The sequence below is a fragment of the Cydia pomonella genome, chromosome 11 (genome assembly GCF_033807575.1).
Source record: "Cydia pomonella isolate Wapato2018A chromosome 11, ilCydPomo1, whole genome shotgun sequence".
NCBI classification, from domain to species: Eukaryota; Metazoa; Arthropoda; class Insecta; order Lepidoptera; family Tortricidae; genus Cydia; species Cydia pomonella.
Genome location: NC_084713.1, coordinates 2,977,384 through 3,000,243, shown reverse-complemented (window position 1 = coordinate 3,000,243; position 22,860 = coordinate 2,977,384). Strand labels below are relative to the sequence as shown.

The 22,860-nt window shown below is 36.9% G+C and overlaps 1 protein-coding gene across 2 annotated transcripts in view; it reads right to left on the bottom strand.

Annotated features, from left to right (window-relative positions):
- LOC133522643 (max dimerization protein 1-like) overlaps positions 1-22,860 on the bottom strand; it is a 528,219-nt gene that overhangs the window by 107,943 nt on the left and 397,416 nt on the right. For both annotated transcript variants that reach the window (XM_061858026.1, XM_061858025.1), the window contains exon 4: positions 9,623-9,737. In XM_061858026.1, coding sequence (XP_061714010.1) covers positions 9,623-9,737 — 115 coding nt within the window. The remainder of the gene's footprint in view (positions 1-9,622; positions 9,738-22,860) is intronic.

The window sequence follows — 22,860 nt, the reverse complement described above, 5'->3', positions numbered from 1 at the left end:
AACAAAAACACCTGTGTTATCCATGTAATCGTTAATTCGCTAATCTGACATATCCCATACATATTGTATCTAGATCTAATATTTGACGTATTTTAAAGTTCGAATCGGGCCGTAGGTAGTTCGAATCATATTAGGTAATAGGCCTTAACTAAACAGCAATATTTATATTCCATAGTTGTAACAACAATAGCACATACCCACTGACGTCCTCTTCTTTTGATCGCCGAAACAGACACATCAAAAACCTTGTTTTTCTATTAGATCAGCCCCGTATTTACTCGGGTTCAGTTCAATGCATATAGATTATAGACTACCTTCTATAGAGTCTGCATTATGGAGGACAAGGTTTTTCCGGCTGCACCTTTTTCATTGTACGGTAAAACTTTCAACAACTGTTTCATTTAACCCTCGTATAACTTGTATAAATTCTACATAACAAAAGAAACTATCTAAGTGCCAAATTTCATTTAAATTCATTCACTCGTTTTGAGTTACAAAAACAAACAAACTTATATCTATCCATATTAGTACGAAATACACAGACCCTCGGCCACCACAAATAAGCGTTTTTTTATGAGCCGCATGACTTACTTGCATCTTTGACAGTATCCTGAATTGAAACGAGTAACTGTTTATTTTTGGAATTCAGTTTACACTAGATAAGCGGCAGAGCTCTCACACAAGATTAGTACAGCAGCTCGTATACATATTATGGAGTCGTGTATAGTATGAACTTTCTCGAATGATTTTTACGCCTCAGACCCTAATCTGTTAAACAAAAGCCTTTGTTTCTTTTGTTCAGCGGTTACCCGTGCTACCGCTACTGACTAAGCGGGAACAAACTCGTGTTAAAAGATTTTTGCGTCCTGTTTATATGGTTCAAATTCATGTAACAGCTCATTCTGTTGTCCGATAGGCTACACAGGCGACCGATCGTCCTACATTACCCAAACTCCTTATCTCAGAATGAGCTGTTATATAAATTTGAACATTAATACTATCACGATGGTTGCTTTTTAACAACATGGTTGCTTTGGCACATAAACAAAGGCTTCTGTTTAAATGAGTAGGGTCTGAGGTGTAAAATCATTTGAGAAAATTCATATTATAGTTGTCATGTGGTCCTGTTTGCTCCTTCTACAATATGTCATCTGTGATATAGATTATACAAGTTTGTCTCGAGCTCAGAAGAATAACAAGGGAAAGTAGTTTTTCCTTAAAGGTAATCCCTCAGTGGAGGCGGTGAGCGCTGCCCATTGTATAAAAAGATAACAGACACCTACACTGGATAATCGTCCTTAAAGTAACCAATGTTTAAACTATTTTGTATCAATTTCGTATATCACCGAAAAGTAAGAAATTATATTCCATTTTGCTCGTGTGTTTTATATTCTTTTGATTTGTGTCTGAAAGGAATATTGTAAATGATTTTAGCTGTATAAACTGTTGTAAATACGAAATTTAAAACAATCGGCAGTTTGTTTGTTTCCGGGGTTGCTTTAATCAATACTTTACACGCAGTTCGGTATTAGTCAAATCAAATTTGACTGTAATTCATAAAATATTACATTCGGTCTGTAGTACTAAAGGGGCCGTGCGTGTTGGAAGGTCTGCCATCTTGTGGCCTGAATCGGAAACACAAACTGTACATGTGTACATTGACACTTCACGCCAAAGCAAAACTCCAGTGCTGCCCCCTATGGTTCATGCACTCCCTAACAGGCCCATGCTTCTTTCCATAATTATCACACAAATAAATCCTTGTCAAGGACGAAGCCGCGTGCATTAACTAAAGTGGAGTCCAATAGAAATTGCAAATAATGTAAATAAACCAATTTACCTTCAATACTTCGTAATAATCACGCACTGTTTGATGATAATCATGATAAGATATACAATTTATATATTTAAATATTTTATTTGTATACATCTCTTGTTAAAATATATGTTAGTTAAAGATATTTCAGGGAAATCAACCTCCATAAAATTTTTAGGTTAGATGTGAAATGCCAACAAAAGCTGTCATATTTGGTTTACATTATTTGCTTTTTCTTTGAATTTCAGTATAATCTTTAGATTATACCGAAGTCCATTACTTAAATAAAAAAGTAATATATAAAAGTATTTATACTAAACAAACCATGCATGAACAAATTAGAATTTTCCTTTTAAAAATCCACTTTTTATTTGAAAAATTCATCATCCAGGTCTGTAATGAACCATTTCACGGTAGGCACTTAAGTGTTTTATTTAATACGTAGGTAAACCGACTAAATAAAATATTGAAATTCTTTTCATAAGTATTTCTATAGCCAAAACATTATGAATAGGTACGCTCAGTAAAATCTGGGCCGATTCTCGCCCTTTCATGCCCGTCTTTATTTATGGTGGCTATAAAAATGTTTGAATGGCAATGCCTTTTCTGGCATGGACATTTCACGTGTCAAAATGTCAGTGAAAATTAAAACATATCGACGACGGAAGTTTCAGTTTCGGCATTCATTTTTCGGTTTCGGCCAGAAAACTGTCGAAGCTTTCATCTGCGCCGAACTGTATTCTCGGTATGGTTATTCTGCCGAAGGCACGGTTTCGGCCACAATTTTTATGCGTAAACCGAAACTTCGGTCGGACACTGATTACTTATTTGTTTTCATTAATGGGTGTTTGTTATAAAAGAAACCTAAAAGCTTTTCTCACTAAGAAAGCATATTATTTTATAACAGAATTTTTGACTGATTTGTAAATTAAAGTATATTGACCCTGATCCTGGATCCTGACCTCTTTTATATCATATTATATTAAGATTAATTTTTTCTAATTACCTAATTATGATTTACCGCATGATATAACCGTGATACTATGATTAGAGTGTGTATTTTTATTGAATTTTCAGAATAAAGTCTCAAATGTAAACTCATCACCATAAATGTAATGCCAAATAGTTTAAATCCAACCAATTAGGACGAGCCTTTTCAATTCATTCAATTTCGACTCAAATCTCACTATTGAATTTTCGGCTTAAATTTTGAGCTCGCATTGAATTTCTTTTTCAAGCGTTTATATTTTTTGCAAAGGGTTTTATTTAATGGGTTTTAATGGCGCGGTTCGATGGATTCAGAATAAATAGGGTAATTTAAAATGAGTAATGGAAATGAATAAAATACGACATTCGATCATTAAGCCGTAACGAAGATAAGTATAGAAAAATGTAATATCGACCGGGGTATGTCCTTAAACTACGTCCAAAAGAGAGGTATGGGGACTGTGTATGTCATCTCGCTTAGTGTGGTAGGGCACAGCACAGCGGATGTAATTCCAGATCTAGAGCAGAGCCCAACTGGGGAAGTACCTCCACCTTACAGAAAACCGCAGCCAAATAACACTAGACTCTACTCATAGTGTTGTGTTCCTGCCGGTGAGTAAGGTTGCCAGAGCTCAAAGAGGGTGCGGGGTCCAGGGAGTTCCAGGGGTCCATAGGCTACGGTAACCGCTTACCACCAGGCAGGCCGTACGCTTGTTTGCCACCGACGTAGTGTAAAAAAATGATGCCAATTTTATTTCAACATAAAACCCGCGGCCGCGGCCGCCGCGGCTCGTATTCCGGCTCGTATGTTTTTTAAGGTATCCATCCTCAAGCTGGCGCGGTTCCGCGAAGCGGATTTACGAAAAATTTTATGTTTCTTCTCGTTTACTCTCACTAAGTTGTAGTTAAAGTGACAGAGAAAAATTCCCGCAATTTACGAACTTCGATTTTCGCGGTTAGCCCTGGCGCGGACGCTTGCGACGGATTTTATCCATAATGGCACCCGCGTCGACTAGCGGAAGCATTTTAGATCGAAATGGATTGTACGAAATATAATTTGATCTTTAATATTTGCGACTATTTTTATTATGTTGTCGATTTTCTTTTTTCGACAGATTTTGGTAAGTTTGAAAAGCTCCTCATTCTGGTCGAAATAAACACGATTAAGACACGACAAAATATTATATAATTTTTTGGTTGAGTTATGAAAATTTCCGTATATTTCCGTAACTCATAAGATTTTTTTAGGACATACCTCTTGAAATTCCGCTTATATTCTATACAATAGGGAACTATAAGTATCTATTCTCCAAAATTTCTCCCTGAAACCTGCCGAAAAAAAGCAAAAAAAAAATCCGCTCAACCTGCCAGTCGTTTATGATGAAGGAAAATCTAGTTACGCAATAAGATCTAGTTTCTCGTCTGGGATGGAAGGCAGATAGCAGTCCTTATTGTAAACAATAGTGTCTGTGCCATTCTTAAGATTAACATAGCCAAAAAAGACCCCGATATTTTTTTTTTCTCCAATGTTGTGTATAGATGGCAGCACCAATCTCTCTCGCTATAACGTAATTCCGTAAGGAATTCGTATAGGAGGTGCAAGCATGTTTGCTCGCCCTTAGAGTTGGTTAAAGAGTTCAACGACGCCTTGTCTTACTAAGATGGTATATATTCAAGAAATTGGGACCGGTTCTGCTGTGACGGGGTGGCCTAGGGGTTCATAGTGTTAGCCAGGTTAGCTAAACGGCCCGATTCGAAGACATACGATAACGATAAGTTCTTAGTTTAGATAAGTTCTCTTTTAGATATCGTTTGTATCTCGTATAATTGACAAATGCAGCTCGATTCGGGCAACCTATGTCACTTTGACGTTAGAAATATCGTAGATAGATCTTATTGGAATCACAGCGGAATCGAAATAAACGTCAATTTTGGCATTTCGTTTAGTTATCGATCTTGTAAATATCTTTCCAAGATCTTAAACGTGTCTTCATCATTATTCGAATCGGGCCGAAAGACGCCGGTTCGAATCCGGCCTTCGCCACTTTTTCTTTAATATATGACATCTATATCAGTTTATCACTTTCATTTTCGTTATCAGATTATTAAACTAAGTTATAGTTAATTTCGTGCTTACTAATTAAATAGCAATATAATATACTATCTCGTAATAAATGATCTCATTACGTATATTTAATTAGTCCGGAATGTAATAACTCACGCACGAGTGACAACCCTAGCGAGTTTCAGTAATTATTATATATCAAAGATAGGTAAATAGGTATACTGTTTACATAACAGCGTCGCTATATTATTAAATTAACAATAACATATAATAGACAGTGAAATAGAGACAAACACATACCCTTTATTGACACAACGATTGTCAAACGTTAGTTATTATCTTATTATTATTATGCTCGCTACATTATAATTTACAATACATTAGGTATGGTGCTACTTTACCACACTAGTACGTAACTATGTTTTACGTAACTATGTCGAAAATTTAAATGCCATATGTACTGTAAAACGGTGTACGGTACGCGCGCGAATAGGTAAGTCACAATTCGTGTCAATTTAAAACACTCCGTTCGGTCGTGTTTTAATTTATCGCCACTCGTTGCGAATTTCCCACTTTTCGCACTTGTATAGTAATGTATTATAACTACATTACTCATCTTCTTATTCCTTTTTAACCCCGACGCAAAAAAGAGTGTTATGTGTTTGACACCAATGTCTATCTGTGTGTCTGTCTGTGGCATAGTAGCTCTTAAATGGATGGACCGATTTCGATGCGGTTTTTTTAACGTGAAAGCCAGTTTCCTTGCGGTGATTTTTAAATATGTTTGATAAAAATCTATCTAATAGTTTGAATAGAATCAGCTCTTTTCCAAAAGGATATAAGGCATTGTTAGGGAAAAAGTTGCTAGATATAAAATAAGATGCTGGTTAGCGGGCTTCCAAAATTACTAAATTTAGGACAAAACTTATGCAGTCGTTTTGTAAACTTTCAAAATACGTAGGTACTATAATAATATGAATGGTATATTCCCTAAAACGCCTATCTCCATCTAAATTCACCGTCCACAAAACAGTTTTGTGAGCGCGTTCATAATCGCAAGAGCTACGGCTCGCGTCCGGCTGCCGGACCGGATGGGCATCCGTCACCGGACGCCGGACAATGCGAGATATCTACACACTAGGGTGTCAGGGGAATAAAGTGCCATGAATAAGAGTGATTTCGGGAATGAGTATCTCATTGAGTCTCGCAAATACAAAAAGTCATTGTATTTAACGATGACACATTCTACATTAACGTCTTGTCTATGTATGAAAGCATATGAATGTAACATAGGTTTTTACCTAGCTCTGAAGTAAGGGACTTCAACACTTATAATGTACTTGCTTTTTGCCAATATTACGTTTTTAGAAAGAGGCTCCTGGCCGAATATTGAATAATCCTTGTAAAATAAATTCGAAAAAAACATTTTTTTTGCTCTATCCCTACAGCGAACTTGTATTTACATTAAGAAAGGTTAATACAAGTAAAACGCTTGAAAAACTATTACCTTAGATGTTTTTTTTTTTAAGAAAAGAACATCCTCCATTTCGAAAATCCTTTACAATGTGATTTATGTCGGCCACGTTATAAAAACGAATCGATTGACATCTATTTTTTTTTAAATGTTTGTGTCCCACTACTGGGCAAAGGCCTTTCTACCGCCACTCATCAAGATTTGGTGCATGCTCCCGACAATCATGCAAAAAGCGTGGAGGTCATCCCGCCATCTCTTATTGGTCTGCCTTTGCCCCGGCTGATCTACGGTGTCCATTCGGTAGCCAATTTGGCCCACCGATCCGGGTGCATACGGCAGACGTATCCCGCCCAATCCCACTTAAGGTTAGCAGCCTTAACACCCACATCTACGATACCAGTTCTGGAGCGCAGTTCTGTGTTCCTAGTCCTAGGATCTCAAATATACAGGCAGTAAATTTAGTCACCTGCAATCATTTACGGGATAAATATATAGGTCATTCTGAGCAACTTTTACTACGTAACCAACCCCGAAATCGCGAAAAAAAAATTGCCTCTCCCAAACACTAAATTTACACCCTGTATATCGCTCAGTAGTTTTGAATTTACGTACCGGTAGAACGTACAACACATACTATTATACACACATATAACAAAAATACATCTGCTAAAATCATAACCTTCCGTTTCCGTTGCAGGTTAAAAGGAATTTGAGTATGTATTTACATCTGTACCCCTAGTGTAAATATTTTCGGCAGCGAAACGTGACGTACGCGTTTGCGTTAAGTGTCATTTTGTATGAGATTTTTGACTTTCCAAAACGTCCCGCTTGCCACGCTGTTCAAAAACCCATACAAAATGAAACTTAACGCAAACGCGTACGTCACGTTTCGCTATCGACTAAATTTACACTAGGGGTACTGAACTATATAACTAAGTGTATTGAAATGTCGCAAATAATTTTCGCTTACGAATTGATCTGAAATTTGCAACCAAATAAAAACCTTAGATGACAATTCAATGCTGAAATTAGAAAATAAAATTTCTTCACGAAAACATCATATACTTAGATAAAACGTTTGCATTCCATTTAAAGATAGCTTCGTGATAATTACCTTTTAATTAAATGAATACAGGATAACATTTCCAACGTGATAACATTGCAAACTCGTTTTAAATGAGCACTAATGCCCGCCGCATGCAGAGTATTTCGCTCGACATCGCGTTCGAAACTTTAAAAAAAATCTCTTATCTAACTCGAATTTATTACTTCATAGAAAAAAGGATGGCATGACGACTTAGTAAAACTACAGTATGGGGGAGGGGATACAGTAAAATACTTCACTATTAAATAATACAAGGCGTCCAAATCTCTGACGCAATATTTGCATCTAATGCATACAAACTCGTGCCCTTTGGACGCCAAGAACGCTTAAAATCGTCTTAAGGAGTGTACAGATTTTTAAAGGGTCGGCAACGCGCATGTAACACCTCTGGAGTTGCAGGCGTCCATAGGCTACGGTGACCGCTTACCATCAGGCGGGCCGTATGCTTGCTTGCCACCGTCGTGGTATAAAAAAAAGCGCCAAGAACGCTTATAACACAATCACTGCAAGCGACCCGTTAGGCGGGTTCTCTGTTCGTAGGCGCGTTTTGGTACAAACGGGACTCACCAGAAGAATGAGATTTTTTGGCCACTTTATGAGTAACATGATGGGCACATGATGCATAGAAACGAAATAAACTCCATTAGCCCGATATATATCAATACATCATATATTGCCTGACTTTAAACCAATGCGATCACAAAAAAATCCATCCCAAAAGTCCATGTAAACCTAAGGTCTAATCGGTCGACCGGTTTGTATGTACCTTTGAAAATAAACTACTGTATATAAATGTACTCTGAAAAAACTACATTGTTTGACTTCGCCGTTTTCTTTTTTTTAATTCGTGGAAGCACAAACGTTTAATTTACGGCTTTTACCGGTAAAAATGTTAATAATCTCGCATGCTAGGGGGAAATTGTTGTTGTAATTCTACCCGGGGAAGACAAGTTCTTTTTTTAATGCATACGTAAATTATGAGTGTGCGCGTAAAAATCAGAGATTGCGAAATAACTAAAATGTATTTCGTAAACTGATAAATATTGTAAAGTTTGGTGTAAATATTGTAAAGTTTTGTTATTTTGTAATGTCTTTAACAATGAACTGTTATGCAAGCCAGACACTACTAATACGAATGACATTGCCATTAGAACTACAGTAATGAAATCAAGGAATGACAATATTATGCATGTCATTGTGTAGACGCAAAAAACGCTACTAGTGTTATTTGGCTGCGGTTTTCTGTAAGGTGGAGGAACTTTCCCAATTGGGCTCTGCTCTAGATCTGGAATGACATCCACTGGCTGCGCCCTACCACACAAAGCGTGATGACATTCACAATGCCCATACCTCTCTTTTGGACGTAGTTTAAGGTCCCCGGGTCCGTGTGTGCTTATGTGTTTGACACGGCGGCGAAATCGTTAATGTCCTAAGCTGCCCTTCTAAGCCAAATAACAAACATAACAAACACAATACATGACAAACAACAACACACACACACACAACAACAAATGTCAAACAAACACAAACAACACAACAACAAATAACAAACAAATAACAAATGATTTTAAAAATGGAATTATCAAGTTAGAAACTAAAGTAAAAGTTAGCAATGAATTTCATTTTGAGAACGCGCTGTTTGGCTTAGTAGGGCAGTAAGATACACGTCGCTTATCGTTAAACATCTAATATCTTCCCATCATCCAAAACTTCAAACCCATTTAAGCTAACCGACTGAAACTTTCAGCCAATTACACTACCAACATAACGGCGCAAACTGCACAAAGCTAAAGCGGATGTGACGGGCCGGAAACGGCGCCGACCGGATGCGGAACCCTTGCCCTTTTGTTTATCGAGAGTTTTCTCCAAGGGTGGGGTGATTAAAATTGTAGAGGGGGTAAGATGAGATGAGTGAGATAGTGTTCATGTATAGAACAGGGTGCTTCAGGTTTGTATAAGAGAATTGGACCTGTAGACAGAAGACGCGGCATAAAATATATTTTTATATGTATATCTATCTATCGTATGTGTTACCATGGCAACACGCTAATAATATTAGACTAATACCGTTCGAGAAATGGGCCCCACAAATACATCTTTGTATGACGTCAAATATTTATTATGCACCTTTTTAGTGATTCACCAGCAGGTGGTTTTATTGTAACAAGTGCTTACCTTTATAAATCTTTTGGCTTTTGTTAATAATCCTAGTGTGGTGTGTCTGGACGATTCGGGCCCTAGTGGCACCATGTCCTTGAGTTTCTCCAAGCAACTTCTGAGGTGCGCTCTCCTGTAACAAGCAAAAAATTACGATTAAAAATGACAGCTGATAATATTTTAACGTCAGCTCAAACCACAAAGCGACTGGTATAGGTAGTCGCTAAAACAAAACTGTGACTTCGTGGCAAGCCGATTTTACTCACACTCAGTTACAGGCTTTGGGCCCGATTTGAAGAATGATTAAGAGATGCTTAAGTGCTTAAGATCTTGGAAAGAGATTGCAAAGATCGATAACTAAATGATATGTCAAAATTTACGTTTCTTTCGATTCTGCTTGATCTATTTACGATATTTCTAACGTCAAAGTGACATTGGTTGGCTGAATCTTGCTGCTTCTGTCAATTATACGACATACAAACGATATCTAATTGAGAACTTATCTAAACCAGAACTTATCGTTATCTTATCTTTTCCGTATTTCATTCTTCGAATAGGGCCGTTTGTGCTATTCAGCGTTCAATCCTTCAGTTGTGAATGTGTGCGTGTCAAAAATAAATAAGTGATAAGCATCTGTACCTATCTTTGAATATCTTTCAAATATGTATATGGCCCAAACAAGCGTACTTTGCTTCTCAAAAACAGCGAGCAAAATCGTATTTTATCTATCTGATCGTGTTCATTTAGTAAGCAATAGCAATTAGGTACAACTGTAACGAGAATTAGATTATATAACGCTTTATGTTATATATCATTTTTTTACGAAATAAAGTTATATTTCTTGTGATAATTCTACGATTAGGCTTAGAATTGCAGAGGTTACACGTTGGTTCATAACGTGAAATAGATACATCGGGCAAGATATTTCAAACCTAACGGCCCGCAGGAATCACAACAATCCTCTATCCAATGAAATTACTCATGAATACCTGAATCGAAGTCCAGCGCAAGCTAATAAATCACCGACAGAGATTAGTCGTTGTATTCCATTTTTAATTAAAACATCCTAACTTTGTAGAAAACCTGCATTACTTACACCCTTTTATGATTGAGCAAGTTTTGTTACTGCTAACTTAAAAGGTCGTAACTTCATATAGAATTGCAGGTGCGTACGCTCTTTTTTTCTTGACTTAGTGTGTCCATTCTGCAACTCTGGCGACGGAAATCACCGGCTAGTGCCCGTTGTATTGTTTATTTTACAATGGAAGTGGCTGTGGTAAGAATTATGAACTTTATAGTTAATACGTTTACGGTAGTTTATTGCATGATTGATTTTTCGTTGTCGATATCGTGTTAAGGACAAATTTTGAAGTATCGTAAGTGATTGTTACATATGCCATTATTATCTCAAGTTATTTTGGTAATGGATATACATAGTATTATGGCTGAATTATTAAGATATAGCAAATATATAACTCCGTATAAGATAAATAAAGTCTAAGAAATAAACGTACCTCGGAAAATCAAGAATAAAATATGTTCGAATAGATGGCGATTTACCATTGGCCTATACTGGAGTAGATGGCGACACCGTTTGCTATTTAATATATCAGTGAAAGAACATGGGTCAAATAGCCATAATATGACATATTATGTAATTTTAAGAGTTTTAGTCCTGTGTCAAAAGATGGCAGTAAATTTAGTTGACTACAAAATTTGCTTTGACAATACGCCTCTATACTCAATTCTCTTTGGATATATATGTAGATATCTATAGTTACACTAATACGATTGCTAGTTTTAATTGATTGTATTTTTGTAACTAAGTCTAATAGAGCTAATTTATGAAATAGTAAAGTGTTGTAAGCGCGATGTAGATATTGCTGTTTAGTACAGCGCCATCTAAGGTGTAATTTGAAAACAGCACATGTACAAAGTTTAAAATTCGCTTCGTATAAAACACAAGCGTCAAGTGAAATGAAATGAAAATGAAAATAACTTATTTGAAACAACACAATCTAAAAATATTAAAGAGACGTTAAACATGTGACATAAGTAATTCGTTATCCTAAAAAGGATAACACTCAGCAAGCAAGGCTGGGAAACCGGTTAAATTTCCAAACCGTTATATTTTTTTTTTTTTTTTTTTTTTTAAATTTATTTAGAAAACAAACAGCCTTTTACAAATATATTTAAAATAAATGAACTAGAAATAGGCCTAAAGTTTCCTACTATAATGTACCGCAAGTTAGCGCAAAGCCTAAAAGGCTTCGGTCGTAAAACCGTTATTTTTAAACCTGTTTGTAGGAGAAAATTTCCAAAAAGTTCATGTCAGATTAACCGGTTAAGAACAATAAAAATCGGTTTCTTCCTATGTCGTTGTCTTTGTTTACGCGGCACACCACCAGACCGGCCGGGGCCGCCTCGTCGCTCGTCGAATAAACCGGTTTAATTAGATTACAAAAGTTCTTAAAACGTTCGCGTTCTTCTGAAAGTTTGGAGTAAAACCGAAATAAACCGGTATTTACCGCTATTTTCAAAACCGGTTCCGAGACAGCAAGTAGCCATAACTTCGGCTTTATCTTAAGATGACAGACGTTTTGAAATTCCTCAATAAGCATCCCGTAAAAACATCTTTGTTTCAAGCCGCGGTATTTTATATCGACGCGAAACACACGGCGTTTTATCGAGCATCACGCCGTTAAACCGACACGTGTTTATATCGAGATATAGACTTCGTCCAATAGAGTCCGTATTGATGCGACATGCCGCATGATGTAAAAAACATGGAGATACGCGATTCATACACATAAACAAACAAACGATACTATGTGTGCGACTACACAATGCGAAGAAAAGTATGTTTTCCTAAGCTTGTACGTTTTGTATGATGATATACTTTAACTATATTTTTAGAGTGACATATATGAATCTTGCATAGCTAGTTGTGCGATAAAATCTCATCATTTGCTCATACGATAGATAGCCTATAGTTATTGTTTATCCGTAGAACTTAACTTCAGTAAATATATTTTGTCGAATATTGACTTACTACCAAGCGCATGGCGCATAGTCGTAACTTCTCACCAATATACTTAAGCACAAGCAAGACGCATTGCGAATAATGACAAAATGAGATCCAAACGAGACTATTTCGTAAAAACACCTTACTGCAAGAAATAAAAAATACTGGAAGAGAGACCTATGCTCAGCAGTGGGCGATAAAGGGCTGCGAATAGCTGCGAAATTGCATGGAGAAATTATGAATGAATTCATAGATAAAATGTATGGACTTTTACGGCTGATGGTACAAGTACAGTTGCGAAAAGTTAAAAAAACAACAACATAGAAACGTTCTCAGAAGTTTCAGGAAAATTTCATCATAGGAAAATAAAGACACTTTCGGCCCGATTCTAAGAATGAGATACGATAACGATAAGTTCTGGTTTAGATAAGTTGTCAGTTAGATATCGTTTGTATGTCGTATAATTGACAGAAGCAGCTCGATTCGGGCAACTAATGTCACTTTGACGTTAGAAATATCGTAGACATATCTTATAGGGATCACAGCGGAATCGAAATGAACGTGAATTTTGACATGTCGTTTAGTTATCGATCTTTTAAAGATCTTTCCAAGACCTTTAACGTGTCTTAATCATGCTTCGAATCGGGCCGTTTCATTGTGGAAACGGCAAATTTCGATCCTTATATTACAATTATATGAGAAGTTTCTGAAAATTTTATATGTGGAAATATCGCGTTTATTTGCACATATATAAGTGCAAATCGTATATGCTTCGTCTATTTAAAAAATCTGTGATATCGAGAGATAGCCCGTCGATAAAATAGCTATTATATTGCCTGCCGCGTCTCATTTCATCACGTTACAAAGTTGAGATCACACACAAAAGTCTATTTGTGTTATTCTTAGTTATATAATTATAGTTATAGTAATTTTTTCATGTTAATTAATAGCCTGCCTACACTATCGCATTGGGAAACTGTAAAGATAGCTGTAAGAATTATTAAAAAAAAGTGATTTATAATTCGGTTCGAATTATCGCCCTTACTCGTGCCCTCAAAGTTCTCAAGGTTCATGTTTACTTAACAATTGACTATCAAACAAACCATACTTTATGTGTAATAAATAACCATTAGAGCGGTAATCGCAACGCGGTTTGACTGCCATAATCCATCATTGACATGACGCGTTGAAAAATTGATGTTTGACTTCTCGTGCGCTAAGTGAAATATTGACTGCGCAACTTGATTGATTCTAGATTGTAATGTATGAGGCGGGTTTAACTTCAACACCATTTGAAGTAGATGTTATGATGATGTTACTTATTAAAGAAAAAAAACAATAATCCCTCCAGTGGTTCCTTAAGAGTTGGTCAAAGACGGCTAGTTTCTAAGATGGCATAGATTCCCGATAGATAGATATTGGACCCGGGTATGTCCTTAAACTATGTCCAAAAGAGAGGTATGGGCACTGTGAATGTCATGTCGCTTTGTGTGGTAGGGCACAGCACAGCGGATGTCATTCCAGATCTAGAGCAGAGCCCAACTGGGGAAGTACGAGTACCTCCTCCTTACAGAAAACCGCTAAATGACACTAGACCCTACTCATAGTGTTGTGTTCCTGCCGGTAAGTAAGGTTGCCAGATCTCAACGAGGGTGCGGAGTGTTAGGGTCGGCAATGCACATATAATAACTCCTTTGGAGTTGCAGGCATACATAGGCTACGGAGACTGCTTACCATCAGGCGGGGTATGCTTGTTTGCCACGGACGTAGTATTAAATAAAATAGTCGCGAAATTGGGACAGTGATTATAATGATGTCATCATCTTCGTCTCGTTCCCCCGGCATTGCTACAGCTCATGGGAGCCTGGGGTCTGCTTGGCAACTAATCCCAAGAATTGGCGTAGGCACTAGTTTTACGAAAGCGAACTCCCATCTGACCTTCTAACCCAGAGGGTAAACTATGCCTTATTGGGATTAGTCCGGTTTCCTCACGATGTTTTCCTTCACCGATATATCAAATGATATTTCGTATATAAGTTCGGAAAATCATTGGTACAGTCAGCATCAATAGTAACGGACGAAATAACGTGACAAAAGTATCTGATATTCCTAATAACTTTTCCAAATATAGAGCAATCTTTGATATTAACGTTCAAAGTATATATTTTACTCGTACAGTCTTAATTGTTCTACATATAGAACCATCACTTTTCGTTCAGCTGTTACAGAATAGTATATACTTTTGACACCTTGTTTGATCCGTTGATGTTGACTGTACGAGCCGGGGTTTGAACCCGCGACCTCCGGATTGCAACGCTTCGTCACCAGTGATTATAAATGACGTATCGCTTTACATGTATGTATGTATGATGTACATATTTTTCTAGGCACAAAAAGTAAAAAAAGTACTTAGATAAAAAATAGTACTTGAATTTTGGATATATTTTTATTTTAGAATTTGGCAAAGTCCAATTGATTTGTATACATAATTAGTAAACATTTTTCAAGGGTAAAATAACGTTAACGCCATTATTAGCACGTTAATATTTCATACTATTACAGTGGTCCGTAATTTAATAGTGCGTACGTAATTTCGTGTTGTCACCGTCGTAAACTCTTTACGAGGATCCTCGTAATAACGAGTAATGGGTTTCACGGCTGTGTTGTGTTACACGCTCTATCTAATTATGGAGACATGTAATCTGTGAAAGTATTAGGGTTAGGGTAGCGTGTGGGAAAAAGTGTGACCGAAGAAAAGCCCTTTCTTCGTTAGATTTCGATAAAATTTGGTGAATAGATATCTAGCACAGCGTTCTTGTCAGTAGAAAAAGGCGGCAAATATAAAAAATGTAGCCGTGAAGGTTGCCCTGCTTAACGCAGATGCAGTACTTGCATAAAAAAACGGTTAAAAAAGACCGCATTAAAGGAGAACTAGATAAACAATTGCATAAGTTTTCCCATGTGATAACTGCATTTGCGACAAGCAAAGCAGAAGGGTTGACTTCCTACAACATAAATTTTGAATTTCGCGCCTTTTTCTCAGTAGAATTTTTTTTTTTACAAAAAATAAAACCGACTTCAGAAATTACCAAAAGCGCCATACATGTAAAAAAAAAAAATAATAATAAATAAATAAATATTATAGGACATTATTACACAAATTGACTGAGTCCCACAGTAAGCTCAATAAGGCTTGTGTTGAGGGTACTTAGACAACGATATATATAATATATAAATATTTATAAATACTTAAATACATAGACAACAGCCATGACTCAGGAACAAATATCCATGCTTATCACACGAATAAATGCCCTTACCAGGATTTGAACCCGGGACCATCGGCTTCGTAGGCAGGGTCACTACCCACTAGGCCAGACCGGTCGTCAATGTACCTATAACATGTACCTATAACATTTGAAGAGTTCCCTCGATTTCTCCAAGATCCCATCATCAGACCCCGACTTCGATTCTCGGAGACATCGAGTAACATACATACAAAAAAATATATAAAAAAGACAGTCAAATTGAGAGCCTCCTCCTTTTTTGAAGTCGGTTAAAAACGACATATGGTGAAATTGCGTTTTTTATCTATACTGAAACACACCCAACTTGTACTGACAAGTCACCATATGTCCTAACGGCCCGATTCGAAAATGATTAAGACACGTTTAAGTTCATGGAAGATCGATAACTAAACGACATGTCAAAATTGACGTGATGATCCCAATAAAATCTATCTACGATATTTCTATCGTCAAAGTGACATTGGTTGCCTGAATCGAGCTACTTCTGTCAAGCTTGGATAATTATTCAAATTCTGCAGTTATATTAACCTCCCCATTACCACTGATATCTCCGGCAAAGCGCGATACATCAAGAAGATCTAAAATATGAAACATTAAAGTAAAATATACATAAAACTCAAAATTAACTCAACTTAATGCCCTCCACCGAGCGAACTTCAAGCAAGTCCAACTTATCGCGCTCGTAAAATGGCGTTTGATGTTTATTTCTTTACTTACTGAATATAAAATGTCCGAAATAAAAGTTATGGAGTAAAAATATGCTGAAATACTTAAATAGTGTAGTTAAAGGAAGAAAAACTAAGGAAATGAAAAGCAAACGGTTGTCTACAAACCATCGTTCTTTTTTTAATTAATATTTTAATTCATTTATTAATGTATAATATTCTGTAATAATGTGAATACGAGTATATGTATCGTATGTACATATATTTACGTTAACGCATTATATAAGTAAATATAAGAAAAACTCACGTTCGTAGGATTAGAATGCCTACATTGGGTTTCTACTGGTGTAATGAAAGTCAGAAGTCAATATGCCCGTCCATTGTGGTAATAAATTATAGGTGACTATCATTTATTATGAAAATAATGACACTTAAAAGCGCGGTTGAAACGCTCAAACATGGCATATTTATTGAAATGTATCGGCATTTTAACAGAAAATATGGTGTATTCCCACATCATCATTCCCATTTGTACCCTCCTCATGTATGGCGGTGGTCATGGAGCGGGACAAATGGGGGAATACGTCAAAAATATCAACATTTTTGGAAACCACAACGAAGTCACTTTTAGCGTTCATTAGCACACACCCACCGGTTCTGCTGTCTTACACAACACGCCCCTAAACGCCAATATCTTTCGACGAGCCATAAATCTAATTTACGGCATTATACGGTGGGCAGTAATTACGGCCGATCGTCCGTATTATCATAGAGTACGCCCAATTTCGGCTTGATGACTTTTTTACGAGTCGCAAGCGCGGATTTCACCGGCACGGTAATTTATGTCGTCGTAAAAAACGTGGGAGCGATAAGATTTTCCCGCTGCACCGAATTAGGCCGCAACTATTCTGCTTTATGTACCGTGAATGAGACAAGTATGAACTTGCCTTTACGGCAATTGGATGCGATTCCGCAGTGCCTTTCGGCTGCCCCTGACATCGCTAGATCAGGAATTTTGTGACATGGCAGCCTTATTAACGTTTAGTTTTCTATCATAATCTTCCTCGCGTTGTCCCGGCATTTTTGCCACGGCTCATGGGAGCCTGGGTTCGTTTGGCAACTAATCCCTAAATTTGGCTAAGGCACTAGTTTTTACGACAGCGACTGCCATGTGATCTTCCAACCCAAAAGGTAAACTAGGCCTTATTGGGATTAGTCCGGTTTCATCGCGATGATTTCCGTCACCGAAAAGCGACTGGTAAATATCAAACGATATTCCGTACATAAGTTCCGAAAAACTCATTGGTACGAGCCGGGGATTGAACCCGCGAACTCCGAATTGCAAGTCGCACCTCTTACCGCTAGGCCACCAGCGCTTCTACCGCTAGGCCACCAGTTTAACTTTCTATGAATTAAATATAAATGAAATAGAAAAATAAAACAAAAAATATTACTGAAACTCAGTTGTCGGACGTCAGACCGACAACATCTCCAGCATCTCCCGAGGATGACTCGTAGAGAGGCGAAACACGTGTCGAGTTTTGTACTTTTGGTGGTGGGTTGTTATATTTATTTTTGCGGTGGGAGTGTGGGAACATTAATTGCAAGTAAAACTACGCAAGTAAGTATAACGGGCTAGCACTGATTAACTAACTGGCACGTTATCTTTTCGCGGATTAGCAAAGTAATATTTTTTGTTTGATTTAGTATGGATTTCCGCAAAGTAACGCCTGATTCTATTCATTATTTAAAAAACCAAAATTACCACGATTTTCTTGCTAACTGTCTTTAAACATGTATTTTTTGAGTCTTGTAACTTACCCATATTAAACAAAATAAGTATAATCTTTGAATCTTTCAATATTCTTTATTCAGCAGTCAAATAATCGAATTTACTTTTAATGATGTCTAGTTAGTAGGCGTTGGTTAAAATGATATTGTAAGTGGAAACTCTTCTTGTTTTTTCTTTCCCTGAACAATATTACAAAGGAAAAGGTAATAATCAAGAGAAAATTCAATTTATTTTTTTCCAAAGCCATGTTTTCTTCAACGGACTAGAAGCATTGAAATAATTATTATTGTCGACCTAGATAGAGCTGACTGATTAAATTTACTTGTTATTTTTATAAGATTCCTTTTTCAATTGTGCCATACCATAAATCCTATTTTTCCTGTTTTCGGTAACTTTTCGGTACTTACTTGAAAAAGCTCCATGTTTTCAACAGATCGAGACAGTATTTCACGCCGGCCCACCGCCTACAGCTTTATAAGGCGCTGGTCCGCCCACACATAGAATACTGTTCTCATCTGTGAGCAGGGACACCCCAGTACTAGCTTCTCCCTCTAGAACGCATCCAACGAAGAGCGACTCGAACTGTCCACTGCCAGCATATTTCGGATCGGCTGAACTCCTTGGCGCTGCGTAGAAATGTGGCCTTGCTCTGCATTTTCTATCGCATGTATAACGGGGAGTGCTCCGAGGAATTGTTCGGATTAATTCCCTACCGCTTCTTTCCGCCATCGCTCTACGCGACACCTTCACCACTTAGACATCTTCGCTACTTAGATGGTTGGGATTCCTCAACTGTGCGTTTCTCCAGAAATTTCCTGCCTCGCACAGCTATAATCTGAACTATCACTCCCATGTGTACTCCCATTTTAAACCGGCAACGCACTTACAACCCCTTTGGTGTTGCAGATGTCCATGGGCAACGCTAATCGCTTACCATGAGGCGATGCGATGCGTCTGCTCTTTTGCCTCCGATATCACAAAAAACCGTCTACAACTTATCTGCTTTGCCTATACTTAGTTAGTTTTTTTTTTTTTTTTTGGATTAGAAAAAGGTGAACAATATTGACGTCTTTTTTTTTTGAGAAACGCTTTTTTAAAAACCAGTAACTATTATTTATGAAAGCAAAGAGAAATGGAGTAAGAGAAACATATGGTGGTTCCTAAAAGATAGAAAAGGAAACATGGACCACCAAAAATGAGATGGGAAGACGAAATCGTAAAATTCGCAGGGAGGCACTGGACCAGACTGGCGAGAGATAGAAGAAAATGGAAAGGGATGGAAGAAGCCTTTGCCAAGCGGCATACAGACCAAACCGATGTTGTCTGAAATAGTAAATTATATGTCAAACTACATATTTGATAAGAAATGTACAACTTAAAAATGCAAAATTTGTAAAAATTGTCTGAGTAAAAGGCTTATATTATTATATTATTCTCTTTATTCATTTAATATCTTAGGTTAGGATTTTTTATAATATGGATATAAAAGTAAAATATAAAAACACTTACAAAACAATACAAAACATATAAACACATTATAAAAAACCTAACCTAGGGTGCCGCCAGCAGCGGGGCAGGGCCCAAGCTGCCGGTGGTCAGGGCCGCAGAGAGAGGAACCGACGTACCATACGCGCCGTGTCCAAAATCACTGCCTTCTGCATCTATATTTGAAGAAGAGAGAAGAAATTTTGAAGACAAATGTGGCGGAATGTACAGAAATTTTCAAATTTTCGTATGTCACTCCGAACATAGTTCTTAAGACTTTTAGGTCATTAAATATAAAGAAAACAGAAGACCTATGGGGTCTGTCAGTCAAAGTATTACATTCCATTATTGAATCGATTGCACCATACTTAGCTGAGATTTTCAACAGATGCATTGATGCTGGAATTTTTCCAGATATTATGAAACATAGCAAAATTATCCCGTTGTTTAAATCAGGAACAAGAACCGACTCCACAAACTTTAGACCTATTTCAATACTACCGGCATTAAGCAAAGTGTTCGAGAAACTTATTCTAAATCAACTATCGTCACATTTCAACAGAAATAAACTGCTTGATAGCAATCAATTTGGTTTTACCAGAGGTCGATCAACTACTGACGCCGGTGTGGTACTTCTAAAACACATCTTTGACGCTTGGGAAAAAGCTCAAAATGCTATTGGAATTTTCTGTGATCTGTCGAAGGCATTTGATTGCGTTGATCACGAAAATTTAAAGAGAAAATTAAGCCACTATGGGATAAAAGCTAGTGCCCTTGACCTTGTCTCATCGTACCTTTCGAATAGAACTCAGCGAGTAGTTATTAATGGAACTCAATCGGCTGGGTCCCCGGTAGCCCTCGGAGTGCCGCAAGGTTCAATTCTTGGCCCCTTCCTGTTTCTGGTATACATCAATGACCTACCAAAAGTTGTGCAAGAAAGACATGATATAGTGTTGTTTGCAGATGACACTTCCCTTATATTTAAAGTGAACAGAAAGGAAAATAGATTCGAGAGCATTAATGACGCGCTATCTACCGTATTAAACTGGTTTACGGCAAACAATTTGCTTTTGAACGCAAAGAAAACCAAATGCATCAAATTTACGCTACCTAACGTCAAGCAGGTAAATAACAGCAAGATTAAAATAAAAGGTGATACGCTGGAATTTGAAGATCGAACTGTTTTCCTGGGAGTCACTTTAGACTCAAAACTGCAATGGCATGCACATATAGCCACTTTAGCCGGCAAACTTAGTTCAGCAGCCTATGCAGTGACGAGAATCAGACAGCTAACAAACGTAGAGACGGCCAGGCTGGTTTACTTTAGTTACTTCCATAGTGTTATGTCGTATGGAATTCTGTTGTGGGGAAAAGCGGCAGACATTCAGACAATATTTGTACTGCAAAAGCGAGCTGTACGTTCCATCTATGGACTGGGCGCTCGAGTATCCCTAAGAGAGAAATTTAAAGATGCAAGCATTCTTACCGTTGCATCTCAATACATACTTGAGAATATTATGTATGTTCGGAAAAACATTAACGAATTCAAGCTTAACAGTGATATCCATAACTATAACACTAGAAACAAGCATAAACTTGCTGTGCCCGCCCACCGCCTCCGTAAGGTTAGTACGTCTTTCGTCGGGAACTGTACACGTTTTTATAACAAAGTTCCCACTGATATAGTGAATTTGCCTCTTAACAAATTTAAGTCACACGTTAAGAGCTCTTTGTTAAGTAAGGCGTATTATGCTGTGAATGATTTCATAGATGATAAGGATGCCTTTAAGCCAGTAGCTTGATCTTGATAGTATGATAAAAATGTCAGTAATAGTGTTTTCGTTTTCTTCCTGTGAAATAACCATACTAGCGTCCAGTAGAACTGACACAAGAGAACATCATGTTCTCGTTTGATTGTATTATTTTAGTTTTGGACACTTAGAGACCTTATACACCTCTAAGATTTTATTTTATTTTAAATTTTATTTTATTTTAAATTTCATTTTATTTTAATACCTATTTTAATGATTTGGACACTTAGAGACCTGTACATCTCTAAGTCAATTTAAATTTATAATTTAGTTTTATAGGTAGGCACTCCTTATGAATAATATGTAGTCGCGTTTATGTGGCGCTATGCCGTCTTTAATGTAACTTACAAGCACAAATGTTGTATCTCACAATTTTTTTTATTATATTTATATTAATACAACCCGGCAGCTTGAACATGTCATGCTCGCTTAAAAGTCTTTACTTACGGTGGCGTCGTTGATCGGGTCGCCACTTTCCCGAATGAAGGTTGAGGGAGGCGATGGCTGAGATACACGTCATACTCGTGAACGGGTGCTGTTTGTGGAGACCGGTCTGTTTAAGCTTACACGGGGTACAGGTTATGTTAAAGTATGTAACTTTACTTTTGAGTGACATTAACGTGAGACACTTCATTCGGTTCTTGTCTGTTTAAATTTTTTTGCCTTTTAATTATTTATATAAGAATTCAAGCCTTGGCGACCCTCTACATCTCTAAGGATAATTTAATATATATTTTTATATTTTATCTCTGACACTTAGAGACTTATACATCTCTAAAGAATTTTAGTATTTTATGGTTTTATTTGTTTATCATAGTTTTTTTTGTGTAATTTGACATTTAGAGACAGTATACATCTCTAATAAAGTATTTATTATTTCATAGATTCGATATTTGTAATTGTTTTTTTTTTTAAATTTATTAAAATGGACATGTAAAAGTGCCCCTGTGGCCTATTTGCTGAATAAATGTTTGATATTTGATATTATTATTATTATAAAAGAAAAATAATGTACATGATGGTATATGATTAATAATTATTACATATTTGCCGTGATTTATTTTTCAAATGTGTTTTTCAATAAAACATACGTCAAAATCGCTTACCTTCTTTCTGATGTTAATAAAACGGATTATAAAGGTTGACTGGCAAAGAGTGCCTTATAGGATT